This window comes from Lichenostomus cassidix, unplaced genomic scaffold (assembly GCF_008360975.1).
Source record: "Lichenostomus cassidix isolate B80296 unplaced genomic scaffold, HeHo_3.0 HiC_scaffold_707, whole genome shotgun sequence".
In the NCBI taxonomy this organism is placed as follows: domain Eukaryota; kingdom Metazoa; phylum Chordata; class Aves; order Passeriformes; family Meliphagidae; genus Lichenostomus; species Lichenostomus cassidix.
Window position 1 is genome coordinate 206004 of NW_028147326.1, and position 13203 is coordinate 219206.

The following is a 13203-nucleotide window of genomic DNA, read 5'->3' on the forward strand; positions in this document are numbered from 1 at the left end:
AGAAGTCTTTCTGGGAGGAGGAAAATATCTTTCTGGGAGGACGAAAATAATTCTGGGAGGAGAAAAATTCCTTCTGGGAGGAGGAAAATCTTACTGGGAGGAGGAAAATAATTCTGGGAGGGGAAAAAATCTTCCTGGGAGGAGGAAAATCTTCCTAGGAGGAAGAAAACTCTTCTGGGTGGAGGAAAATCCTCTTGGGAAGAGGAAAAATCTGTCTGGGAGGAGAAGAAACCTCCTGGGAGGGGGAAAATCATCCTGGGAGGAGGGAAATTCTTCTTGGGAAGAGGAAAATTCCTACTGGGAGAAGGAAACTCTGCTGGGAGAGGGAAAAAATCTTTCTGGGAGGAGGAAAATCCTTTTGGGAGGAGGAAGAAAACCTTCCCAGGAGGGAGGAAAATCTTTTTGGAAGGAAGAAAATTCCTACTGGGAGGAGGAAAAAATCCTCCTGGGAAGAAGAAATTCCTCCCTGGAAAATCCTCCTGGGAGAAGGAAAAATCCTTGCTGGGAGAGGGAAAAATCTTTCTGGGAGGAGAAAATTCCTACTGGAAGGAGGAAAATTCCTACTGGGAGGAGGAAAATTCCTACTGGGAGGAGAAAATTCCTACTGGGAGGAGGAAAATTCCTACTGGGAGGAGGAAATTCCTACTGGGAGGAGGAAAATTCCTACTGGGAGGAGGAAAACCTTCCTGGGAAGAAGGAATTCCCGCTGGAGTTTCCCAGCCCAGCAGCTCCACCTCGGGATCCTCTAGGAGCCGCTGGAGAGTTTGGGATCAGAGCTGTGCTGGCAGCGAATTCCCAAATCCGCGGAATTTTGGGATCAGAGCTCTGCTGGCAGCGAATTCCCAAATCTGCGGAATTTTGGGATCAGAGCTCTGCTGGCAGCGAATTCCCAAATCTGTGGAATTTTGGGATCAGAGCTCTGCTGGCAGCGAATTCCCAAATCCACCGAATTTTGGGATCAGAGCTCTGCTGGCAGCGAATTCCCAAATCTGTGGAATTTTGGGATCAGAGCTCTGCTGGCAGCGAATTCCCAAATCCGCGGGATGAGGATTGTTTTGGGGCATTTTTGGGACATTTTGGGGGACATGTTCGGGGACGTTTTTGGGACATTTTCGGGACATTTTCGGGATATTTTCGAGGACATTTTAAGGACATTTTTGGGACATTTTAGGGGCATTTTTTGGGACATTTTGGGACATTTTTGGGGACATTTTCGGGGACATTTTGGGGGCATTTTCGGGGACAATTTCGGGGATATTTTCGGGACATTTTTGTGACATCTTCGGGGCATTTTGGGGACATTTTCGGGGACACTTTAGGGACATTCTAAAGACATCTTCGGGACATTTTTGGGGACAAATTCAGGACATTTTCGGCACAATTACAAGACATTTTCGGGGACATTTTCGGGGAAAATTTCAGGACAATTTCGGGACAATTTCAGGACATTTTCAGGACATTTTGGGGACATCTTCGGGGCATTTTCGGGACATTTTTGGGGACATTTTGGGGACACTTTCGGGCACATTTCCCCTCTCCCACCCTCTGCCCCTCCAGCCACACCACTCCCACCCTCTGCCCCTCGCTCCATCCAGGATCTCCCTGTTTGCTCTCCGCAGCCACAACAATCCCATTTTCTCTCCCAACACCTCCTCTCCTTTCAGAGCTAATGAAGCCGAAAACAAACATTTCCCTTTCTCCTTCTCCCCTTTTCCTGTTGATTTTGGAGCTCTCGAGGAGAGAAAGTCCTTCCGGCCACTCCTTCCCCTCCCTCCGCCTTCTGCTGCCCGCAAAGGGAGGGAAAATATTTGGATTTATTTTGGTTTATTTGGATTTATTTGGATTTTTTTCCGGGGGATTGAATTCTTTTGAAAGTGTTTTCCGCCAGGTGTGAAGAGCTCTGGAGCGAAGCCAAGCCCTGGGTGGATTTTTGGACTGAAATATTGTGGATTTTGGGGGTTTTAATGCTGGAATTCTGCAGGTCAGACCCACCTGAGGGTTATCCCCACTTTTAGTCACTTCCTGCTGGATTTCCGACTTGGCAACATCAATAATTTCAGTTTTGGGTAGAGAAAAATCTCAATAATAGGAATTTTTGGGTAGAGAGAAACCCAAAAATCCTAATTTTTGTAGAGAAAAATCTCAATAATCTCAATTTTTGGGTAGAGAAAAACTCAAAAATCCTAATTTTTGAGTATAAAAACCCCTCAGTAATACCAATTTTTGGGTAGATAGAAAAATCTCAATAATCTCAATTTTTGGGTAGAGAAAAACTCAAAAATCCTAATTTTTGGGTAGAGAAAAAGCTCAATAATACCGATTTTAAGGTAGAGAAAAACCTCAAGAATCCAAATTTTTGGGTATAAAAAACCTCAATAATCCCAATTTTTGGATAGAGAGAAACCTCAATAATGCCATTTTTGGGTAGAGAAAAAGTCAAAAATCCTAATTTCTGGGTATTAAAAAAACCTCAATAATCCCCATTTTTGGGTAGAGAAGAATCTCAAAAATCCAAAATTTTGTGTATAAAAAACCTCAATAATCCCTTTTTTGGGGTAGAGAGAAACCTCAATAATCCCATTTTTGTGTAGAGAAAAACCTTAGTAATACCAATTTTTGGGTAGAGAAAAACCTCAATAATCCCATTTTTGGGCAGAGAAAAACTCAAAAATCCTAATTTTTGGGTATAAAAAAACCTCAATAATCCCAATTTTTGGGCAGAGAGAAAACTCAACAATCCCATTTTTGGGTTCAAAGAGAAAAACCTCAATAATCCCATTTTTGGGTATAAAAAAACCTCAATAATACCAATTTTCGGGTATAAAAAACCCAAAATAATCCCATTTTTGGGTACAGAAAAATCTCAATAATTCAATTTTTGGGTAGAAAGAGGAAAACCCAGGATTTCCTCTTGGATTTTTTTTCCCAGCTCGGAGGTTTTCCCAGCAAAAATCCATTTTTTCTCTGCTGCAGGAAGCGAAATCCTCCAAAAAAAAAAACCTCCTCAGAGCTGCAAATCCCCAACTCCATCCATCCATCACCTTTTTTATTTATTCACATTTTTTTATTATTTTATTTGCTTTAAATTGAGCTTTCCAGCAGCTGGCAGGAGCAAGGTGTGGATTGATATTCCCGGGGAAATCAATGGATAAATAGAGATAAATAGAGATAAATAGAGAAATAATTCCTCCTTTCAGCAGCTGAAATCGAGGTGAGGAGGGTGAGGTGAGAGGGAAAAAAATTCCGGAGAAAATCTGGGAGGGAGGAGAGGAAATAATGGATTTTTTCCCGAAATAATTCGGTGGGAATGGGGGAAAGCGGGGTGGGGAAAATGATGTGAAAAATTGAGATTTTTGGAGTTCTGGGTGACTTTATAAGGAGTTTCAGGGTGAGGCAATTCCTGTGAAAAATTCCCAGGATTTTGGCTCAAAAATTCTCTTTTTCTCAGTAAATTCGTGTGAAAAATTCCCAGGATTTTGGACCTAAAATCCTAATTTTCTCAGTAAATAATTCGTGTGAAAAATTCCCAGGATTTTGGCCCAAAAATTCTCTTTTTCTCAGTAAATTCCTGTGAAAAATTCCCAGGATTTTGGCCCCAAAATCCTCCTTTTCTCAGGAAATTGGTGTGAAAAATTCCCAGGATTTTGGCCCCAAATATCCTCCTTTTCTCAGTAAATTCCTGGGAAAAAATTCCCAGAATTTTGGCCCAAAAAATCCTCCTTTTCTCAGTAATTTATGTGAAAAAATCACAAGATTTTGGCCCAAAATTCCTCATTTTCTCAATAATTCCTGTGAAAAATTCCAGGATTTTGGCCCAAAAGTTCTCCTGTTCTCAGTAATTCCTGTGAAAAAATTCCCAAGATTTTGGCCCTAAAATTCTCATTTTCTCAATAATTCGTGTGAAAACTTCCCAGGATTTTGGCCCAAAAAATCCTCCTTTTCCCAGTAAATTCATGTGAAAACTTCCCAGGATTTTGGACCTAAAATTCTCTTTTTCTCAGTAAATTCCTGTGAAAAATTCCCAGGATTTTGGCCCAAAAATCCTCCTTTTCTCAATAATTCCTGTGAAAAAAATCCCAGAATTTTGGCCCAAAAATCCTCCTTTTCCCAGTGAATTCATGTGAAAAATTCCCAGGATTTTGGCCCCAAAATTCCTCATTTTCTCACTAAATTCCTGTGAAAAATTCCCAGGATTTTGGCCAAAAAATCCTCCTTTTCTCACTAAATTCCTGTGAAAAATTCCCAGGATTTTGGCCCCAAAATTCCTCATTTTCTCACTAAATTCCTGTGAAAAATTCCCAGGATTTTGGCCCTAAAATCCTAATTTTCTCAGTAAATAATTCGTGTGAAAAATTCCCAGGATTTTGGCCCAAAAATTCTCTTTTTCTCAGTAAATCCGTGTGAAAAATTCCCAAGATTTTGGCCCAAAATCTTCCTTTTCTCAGTAAATTGGTGTGAAAAATTCCCAGGATTTTGGCCCTAAAATCCTAATTTTCTCAATAATTCCTGTGAAAAATTCCCAAGATTTTGGCCCTAAAATCCTCCTTTTCCCAGTAATTCCTGTGAAAATCCCCAATATTTCCACTCCCCCTGTGCTTTGGGATTTGCTGTGACTTTGGGTTAATTCCTGGAATTTTTTCTCCTGGATTTTGGGTTGAACTTGACCAACTCCCCCTGGAACTGGGATGGAAAAATCCCAAAATCCTCCTGGATTTGGTGCTCATTTCCCCCAAAATATCCTATTTTTGGGAATTCTCAGGGAATTCTCAGAGACCCTCTGGTGGGTTTTTTTTTTTTTTTTAATTGAAATTTGGGAATTCTCGAGGATCAGCCAATGACAACTTGCAGGTGATCTCCATTCCCAGTTTTTTATGGAAATTGGGGTTTTTCCCAGGATTTTTGCCAAATTCCAGGTTACCTCCATTCCCTCTTTTTTATGGAATTTGGGGTTTTTCCCAGGATTTTTGCCCAATGTTGCTGCCGCCTGTGGCACTGCGCAGATTTCCGCCCAAAACCCCCAAATTTTGGGGAAAAACTCCTGGAAAAAAAACTGGGGAAAAACTCCCTGCTTCCCACCGCTCATCCCAGCCATGCTCCAGCTTGGAATCCGGTGGAGGATTCCCATTCCAGATGTTCTCCCTGCCGCGGGCCAACATCTGGCGGCATTCCCGGGGCACATCTGGAGTTTCTGGAAGGTTTTCCCGATGATTTATGGATCCAGGCAGTGCCGGCAGCCAGCCCTGCTGAATTCGGGTTCTGTTTGCTCAGGGATTGATTTCCCTAATCCCTCTGGTCCCCCGCGGCTCTCCGGGATGGAGGGTGGAAAAGTACCGCGGGAGGATTTTCCAGGGATTTCGGATCCGGGATTTTGTCACCTGCGGCTCGGCGGGACAGGGAGCCTGCCCGGGACTGTGTCACTTTCCCAGAACTGTGTCCCTGTCCCGGGACAGTGTCACTTTCCCAAGACAAGATCCTTTTCCCAGGACAGTGTCCCTTTCCCTGGGCTGTGTCCCTTTCCCAGGAGAGATCCCTTTCCCAGGATCTCTTTCCCAGGACAAAATCTCTTTCCCAGGTCTGTGTCCCATTCCCAGGACTGTGTCCCTTTCCCAAGACAGGATCCCTTTCCCTGGGCTGTGTCCCTTTTCCAGAAAAAAATCCCTTTCCCAGGACAAGATCCCTTTCCCAGAACTGTATCCCTTTCCCAGATCAGAATAATTTTCCCACGATCTCTTTCCCAGGTCCGTGTCCCTTTCCCAGGATCTCTTCCCCAGGACAAAATCCCTTTCCCAGAACTGTGTCCCTTTCCCAGGACAAAATCCCTTTCCCAGGATCTCTTTCGCAGGACTTATCCCTTTTCCAGGATCTCTTTCCCAGGTCTGTATCCCTTTCCCAGGATTTATCCCTTTCCCAGAACAGTGTCCCTTTCCCAGGACCGAATTCCTTTCCCAGGATCTCTTTCCCAGGACAAGATCCCTTCCCCAGAACTGTGTCCCTTTCCCAGGTCTGTATCCCTTTCCCAGAACAAAATCCCTTTCCAAGGACAGGATCCCTTTCCCAGAACAAAAATCCCATTTCCAGGATACTTTTCCCAGAACAGTGCTCCTTTCCTGGGACAGGATCCCTTTCCCAGGATCTCTTTCCCAGGACTCTGTCCCTTTCCCAGGACAAAATCCCTTTCCCAAAACTGTATTCCTTCACCAGGTCTGTATCCCTTTCCCAGAACAGAATCCCTTTCCCAGCATCCCTTTCCCAGGACAAAATCCCTTTCCCAGAACTGTGTCCTTTTCCCAGGATTCTTTTCCCAGAACTGTGTCCCTTTCCCAAGACATGATCCCTTTCCCAGGATCCCTTTCCCAGGACAAAATTCTTTTCCCAGAACTGTATTCCTTCACCAGATCTGTATCCCCTTCCCAGGACTGTGTCCCTTTCCCAGGATCCCTTTCCCAGCACTGTGTCCTTTTCCCAGAACAAGATCCCTTTCCCTGGATCCTTTTCTGAGGACAAGATCCTTTTCCCAGCACTGTGTCCTTTTCCCAAGACTTACCCCTTTCCCAGGATTCCTTTCCCAGGTCTGTATCCCTTTCCCAGAACAAAGTCCATTTCCAAGGACAGGATTCCTTTCCCAGGATCTCTTTCCCAGGAAAAAAAAAAATCCCTTTCCCGGGTGTGTGTCCCTTTCCCAAGACAGTGTCCCTTTCCCAGGACAAAATCCCTTTCCCAGGATCTCTTTCCCACGATCCCTTTCCCAGGACTTATCCCTTTCCCAGAACAAAATCCCTTTCCAAGGACAAAATCCCTTTCCCAGGATCCCTTTCCCAGGAAAAAAATCCCTTTCCCAGAACTGTGTCCCTTTTCCTTGATTCTCATTCATTTTCCTTACACACCACCACACCACACCCCCTCGATTTTCACCCCTTTTCCCTTGATTTTCACCCAGTTGGTCACTCGGGATCGCTCCCAGCAGGAAGAGGGATGAGAAAAAACCCCAAATCCGGGATAAAAACCCCAAATCTGGGATAAAAACCCCAAATCCGGGATAAAAACCCCAAATCCGGGACAAAACCCCACAGAATCAGCTCGTTCTTGGCAAAGCTCCTGCAGCCTTTATTCCAGAGGATCACAGACAGGAATTCCAGAGGATTAAATCAACCCAAAAATAGGGAGAGAAACACAACTCTGCCCAGTCGGGGGAGCTGGAGGGATTTGGAGCACAGGGAGGAGATTTGGGGTTGGAAAAGCCCAGCAGGGAAAAAAATATCAGCAATATTTTCCCAAAGAAGCATCTGAGAAATTCAGTTTAGATCTAATTTTCCATTTAGATCTGATTTTCAGTTCAGTTCTCAGTTTGAATTTAGGTTTAATTTTCAGTTTAGATCTAATTTCTAGGTTAGATCTCCTTTTCAGTTCAGAGCTCATTTTTAATTTAGATCTAAGTTTTAGTTCTCATTTTCAATCCAGATTTAATTTTTAATTTAGATTTAATTTCCAGGTTAGATCTCATTTTAAGTTCAGATTTCATTTCCAGATTATATCTATTTTTTTTCACTTCAGGTCTAACTTCCAAGTTAGACCTAATTTCCAGGTTAGATCACATTTTAAATTTCCATTTAATTCCCAGTTCAGATTTAATTCCCAGTTTAATTTCCAGCTTAGCTCTCATTTTCCAACTCAGATTGAATTTTTAGTTCAGATTCAATTTCCAGATTAGATCACATTTTAAATTTACATTTAATTTCCAGTTCAGATTTAATTCCCAGTTCAGATTTAATTCCCAGTTTAATTTCCAGCTTAGCCCTCATTTTCCAATTCAGATTGAATTTTTAGTTCAGATTCAATTTCCAGGTCAGATCTCACTTTAAATTCGGATTTAATTCCCATTTTCCCAGCCTTTCCCAGTGCCACATCCCTCCCTGTGCAAAGCAGGACGAGCTGAACTCTTTCCCATCGTTTTCAGTGCAAATTTCCCATTTCTGCCCCAATTCCAGCTGGGAATTCCGTGGGATTTGGGCAGCAGCTCCTGCAGGGAGTTCACTCCCAGCTGGGAATCGACTTGGAGGTGAATAAAGAGGATTTTGTTGTCCCAAAGTGGATAAGGAGTTGGGTTGGAAACATTTTGCAGCAGCGGATGGGGATGGGAGTATCCTGGAATTCGGGATGGGGAATGAAAGAATAAAAATAATAATAAAAGGAATAAAAGGAGGGAAATGTCAGCTGCAGATAGCAAAAGTTACTTTGAGACAATTCTGAAATTTGGCCTTCAAGTGGAGAGGAGTTCTGATAAAAAGAGAAAAAATTAATAATTGCTGCAAAGGCTCTCAGTTGGAGTGTTCTCCTCTGCCTGCCCTCCCTTCCCCTGGAATTTTGCCTCTGGAATTTTGGATTTTGCTCTCTCTCTGCCTGGGAGTTGTCAGGATTTGGGGAGGTGAAAGAGATCCCAAAAAATCCTGTGGAAAAGGGGAAAATCCTGGTGGTTTATTCCCATTATTTGATTATTTGGATTGAATTCCCTCCCTGCTAATTCCCTCCATTTTTATTTTTAATTTGAAGAGCAGAGCCAGAGGGATAATTCTGGAATCTCCCAGGGAAGGAATTCCCGTGGATTTTAATTCCAGGAGATCAAATCTGCTCCGGCAGAGTTTCTCCAGCTGAAAAAAATGCATTTCCTCCCTTGGAAATCTCCTTTATTCCCACATTTTCCCCTGGAATTGGCGACACCTCGAGCTTTAAGCGTGATTAGCTAAAAAAGAAAATAAATATTGCTCTTCTGCAAGTGCAAATGGGAGTTTTTTTCCCCTAAAAAATGACATTTTTGGGATTATCCTGATATCCCAAAAATGGGAATTGGGAATTCTGGGATGATTTCGGCCGGGAAAGCCCTTCGAGGTGGATAAAACCCCCAAATTCCACCTGCAGAGCCAAACCCTGCGAGCTGTTGGTTTTTTTGAAAGGTGGAAATGCAACACCCGGATATGCAAAGCTCGTCTGTCATTGCCCATTGTCCCCAGGCTGCCTTGGCTCCTGCTGCTCCCTGCGGGGAAAAAACAACTGGATTTGGGCATTTCCAGGGATGGGAGAACTCGGGGGATTCCCGAGAATTGGGAGAAAACACGGAATTGAGGGTTATTGATATTTTTAGGGATTTTTTTCTGGGTTATTTGGGTGTTTGTGCTGCAGGTGTCTCCCCCCTGATGGGCTCTAGGAAGAGCATAAAATACCCCAAATTCGGGGGGGAAAAAGCAGTTTTTACCAGGAGGGGCTCCAAAAACTCAGCAGTGCCAGTTCCCCTCGGCTCTGAGTCCAATCCAACCCGGATTTGGACATTCCAGGGATCTTCTGGGAATTCCCAAAGCGATCAAACACACTGAATGAAGTGCTATTGAATTTTTGGGATTTTTCTGTGGTTATTTCAGTGTTAGTGAGGAGAGAGCTTTGAGCTGCCACTGCTGGCAATCCCTGCCCACCTGAATTTAAGGGGGAAAAAGATATTTTTCACCTAAAAAAGCAGTTTTTACCAGGAAGGGCTGCAGCCAGACAAGAGTGCTCTGAGCTCCAAACCCCATCCAGCCTGGATTTGGACATTCCAGGGATGAAAGTGGGAATTCCCAGAGCACTGCTATTAACATTTTGTCCCTTTTTTGGGTTATTTCAGTGTTAGCAATGAGAGAACTTCGAGCTGCCACTGCTACAAACTCCTCCCCACTTGAATTTAAGGCAAGAAAGACATTTTCCACCCCCAAAAAAGCAGTTTCTACCAGGAGGGGCTCCAGCCTTTGACATAGCAGAGGCAGGGCAGGTAGGGCGAGGTTCCCTGAGCTCCAAACCTCATCCAGCCTGGATTTGGACATTCCAGGGATGAAAGTGAGAATCCCCAAAGCACTGCTATTAACATTTTGGGGTTTTTTTTGGGTTATTTTAGTGTCAGCAATGAGAGAACTTCGAGCTGCCACTACTACAAACTCCTCCCCACCTGAATTTACGGCAACAAAAGACATTGTCCACCCAAAAACCCCAGTTTCTACCAGGAGGGGCTCCAGCCCCCACAGCAGACCAGGCAGTAAGCCAGCTGCCCGCAGCTCCAAACCCCATCCAGCCTGGATTTGGACATTCCAGCGCACTGCTATTAACATTTTGGGCTTTCATTTGCTTATTTTAGTGTCAGCAATGAGAGAATTTTACACTGCCACTACTACAATCCCCGCAATCTGAATTTAAGGCAAAAAATGACATTTTCCACCCAAAAACCCCCAGTTTCTACCAGGAGGGGCTCCAGCCGCTGCCACAGCAGACGCAGGGCAGGTAAGGCCAGACTGCCCTGAGCTCCAAACCTCATCCAGCCTGGATTTGGACATTCCAGGGATGAAAATGGGAATTCCCAGAGCACTGCTATTAACATTTTGGGCTTTCATTTGCTTATTTTAGTGTCAGCAATGAGAGAACTTCGAGCTGCCACTACTACAAACTCCTCCCCACCTGAATTTACGGCAACAAAAGACATTTTCCACCCCAAAAACCCCAGTTTCTACCAGGAGGGGCTCCAGCCGCTGCCACAGCAGACGCAGGGCAGGTAAGGCCAGGCTGCCCTGAGCTCCAAACCCCATCCAGCCTGGATTTGGACATTCCAGGGATGAAAGTGAGAATCCCCAGAGCACTGCTATTAACATTTTGGGCTTTCATTTGCTTATTTTAGTGTCAGCAACGAGAGAATTTTACACTGCCTCTACTACAAACCCCTCCCCACCTGAATTTAAGGCAAAAAATGACATTTTCCCCCTCCAAAAAAGCAGTTTCTACCAGGAGGGGCTCCAGCCTTTGACACAGCAGATGCAGGGCAGGTAAGGTGGGATGCCTTCACCTCCAAACCCCATCCAGCCTGGATTTGGACATTCCAGGGATGAAAGTGGGAATCCCCAAAGCACTGCTATTAACATTTTGTCCCTTTTTTGGGTTATTTTAGTGTCAGCAATGAGAGAACTTCGAGCTGCCACTACTACAAACTCCTCCCCATCTAAATTTACGGCAAAAAAAGACATTTTCCACCCAAAAAACCCCAGTTTCTACCAGGAGGGGCTCCAGCCGCTGCCACAGCAGACGTAGGGCAGGTAAGGCCAGGCTGCCCTGAGCTCCAAACCTTATCCCACCTGGATTTGAGCATCCCAGAGATGAAAATGGGAATTCCCAGAGCGCTGCTATTAACATTTTGGCTTTCTTTTGGTGATTTTAGTGATAGCGACGAGATAGCTTTGAGCTGCCACTACTACAAACCCCTCCCCACCTGAATTTAAGGCAAAAAATGACATTTTCCCCCTCCAAAAAAGCAGTTTCTACCAGGAGGGGCTCCAGCCGCTGGCACAGCAGACGCAGGGCAGGTAAGGCCAGGCTGCCCGCAGCGCCAGCAGCGCCATTCCCGGGAATTCCGCCGCTTCCCTGCCTCTCCCGCTCGAGTCCAAGCGGCTCATCCCGGCGCCGAGCTGTTTCCTCTTGGTCTTGTACCTCCTGTTCTGGAACCAGATCTTCACCTGGGTCTCGGTGAGCTGCAGGTGCCGCGCCAGGTGAGCTCTTTCGGGCGCCGACAGGTATTTCTGGTGGCTGAATTTGCGCTCCAGTTCGATCACCTGGCTGTGCGAAAAGGCGGCTCGGGAGCGTTTGCCCTGCCGGGGAGGGCGAGGGGTGCTGGGGTGGATGGGGTGGGAGCAGTCGGGCAGGAAAGGCTCCGCCGGGGTGTCTGGGGAGGGAAAAAATGAGGGTGAATTGCTTGGGGAAAATCGCCGTTTGGAAAAAAATCCCACTGGGGGAAAAAATCCCACTGGAAAAAAAAAATCGCTATTTGGTAAAAAATCCCGCTCGGAAAAAAAATGCCCATTTGGGAAAGAAATCCCCATTTGGGAAAGAAATCCCTCTTGGAAATGGCTAAAATCACTTGATTTTCATTCTTGCAGAGAGGAAAAAATTAGTATTTTCTTGGGAATGTTTTAATGTAATGGTGTGAAAGTCGAGTGAGGGAGTTTTGCCTTCCTAAATCTCAGCTTTGGATTTGTATCCTCCTGAATTCCATAGGAACGGAGAGTCGAGGAAGGGAGAGGGATAGGGATAGGGATAGGGACAGGGACAGGGATAGGGACAGGGACAGGGAGTGGGATAGGGACAGGGAGAGGGATAGGGATCATTCCTGATCCATTCCCTGATCCAAAATCAGACATTCCTGATCCATTCCCTGATCCAAAAGCAGATATTCCTGATCCATTCCTGATCCATTCCCTGACTCAAGCACAGACTTTCCCGATCAATTCCCAATCAATTCCTTATCCATTCCCTGACCCACGCTCAGACATTCCTGATCCCGTCTGTGATCCAAGCATAGACATTCCCGATCCATTCCTGATCCATTCTCTGATCAATTCCTGATCCATTTCCTGATCCAAAACCAGACATTCCTGATCCATTCCTGATCCATTCTCTGATCAATTCCCAATCAATTCCAGATCCATATCCTGATCCAAGCACAGACATTCCTGACCCATCCCTGATCCATTCCAAATCAATTCCTGATCCATTCCCTGATCCAAGCATAGACATTCCTGATCCATTCTCTGATCAATTCCCAATCAATTCCTGATCCATTCCCGATCCATTCCCTGATCCATTCCCGACCCATTCCCCACCCACCCCAGCCATCCCCTCTCCCCTCCCCGCCCAGCGCTCCCCCATTACCTGTGTCCCCCTCCCGCGCTGTCCCCTCCGCTCGTGTCACCGCCGCGCCACGGTGACCCGGCTGGGGCTGTCCCTGTCCCCGTGCCGGGCTGTCGCCTGTCCCCTCCCGGCTCTGCTCCTCTCTCCCGGTGTCCCCGGTGTCGCCGGTGTCCCCGGCCGGCTCTGCCCCATCTCTCAGGATGTCCTGGATGAGGAAGGACGCGCGGGGCCGGGAGCAGCCGGCGCGGGGCTGCGGGGCGTTCCGGGGGGCTGCGCTCATGCTGGGGGGCTCTGCGCTCCTGCTGGGGGGCTCTGCGCTCATGCTGGGGGGCTCTGCGCTCCTGCTGGGGGGCTCTGCGCTCATGTTGGGGGGCTCTGGGAGGCTCTGGGGGGCTCTGCCGAGCTCTGCCCTTCCCGGAGCTCCTCCTGGCTGCTGCCCAGCCCGCCCGGCCCCGCGGGGATGGTTTTATTTATTTATGGCGGCGGCAGCCAAACCTCCCGGGGCTGATTGGAGAG

General features: G+C 46.0%; 1 protein-coding gene across 1 annotated transcript; it reads right to left on the reverse strand.

Moving 5' to 3' along the window:
• Window positions 1–10984: 10984 nt before the first annotated feature.
• On the reverse strand, window positions 10985–12976 carry LOC146423419 (homeobox protein Nkx-3.1-like). Its single transcript, XM_085044792.1, has 2 exons — window positions 12709–12976; window positions 10985–11722 (listed from the first exon to the last, which is right to left on the reverse strand). Exons 1-2 carry the CDS (start codon window positions 12965–12967, stop codon window positions 11322–11324), a joined length of 660 nt encoding a protein of 219 aa, XP_084900918.1. The 5' UTR covers window positions 12968–12976; the 3' UTR covers window positions 10985–11321.
• Between the last annotated feature and the right edge of the window lie 227 nt (window positions 12977–13203).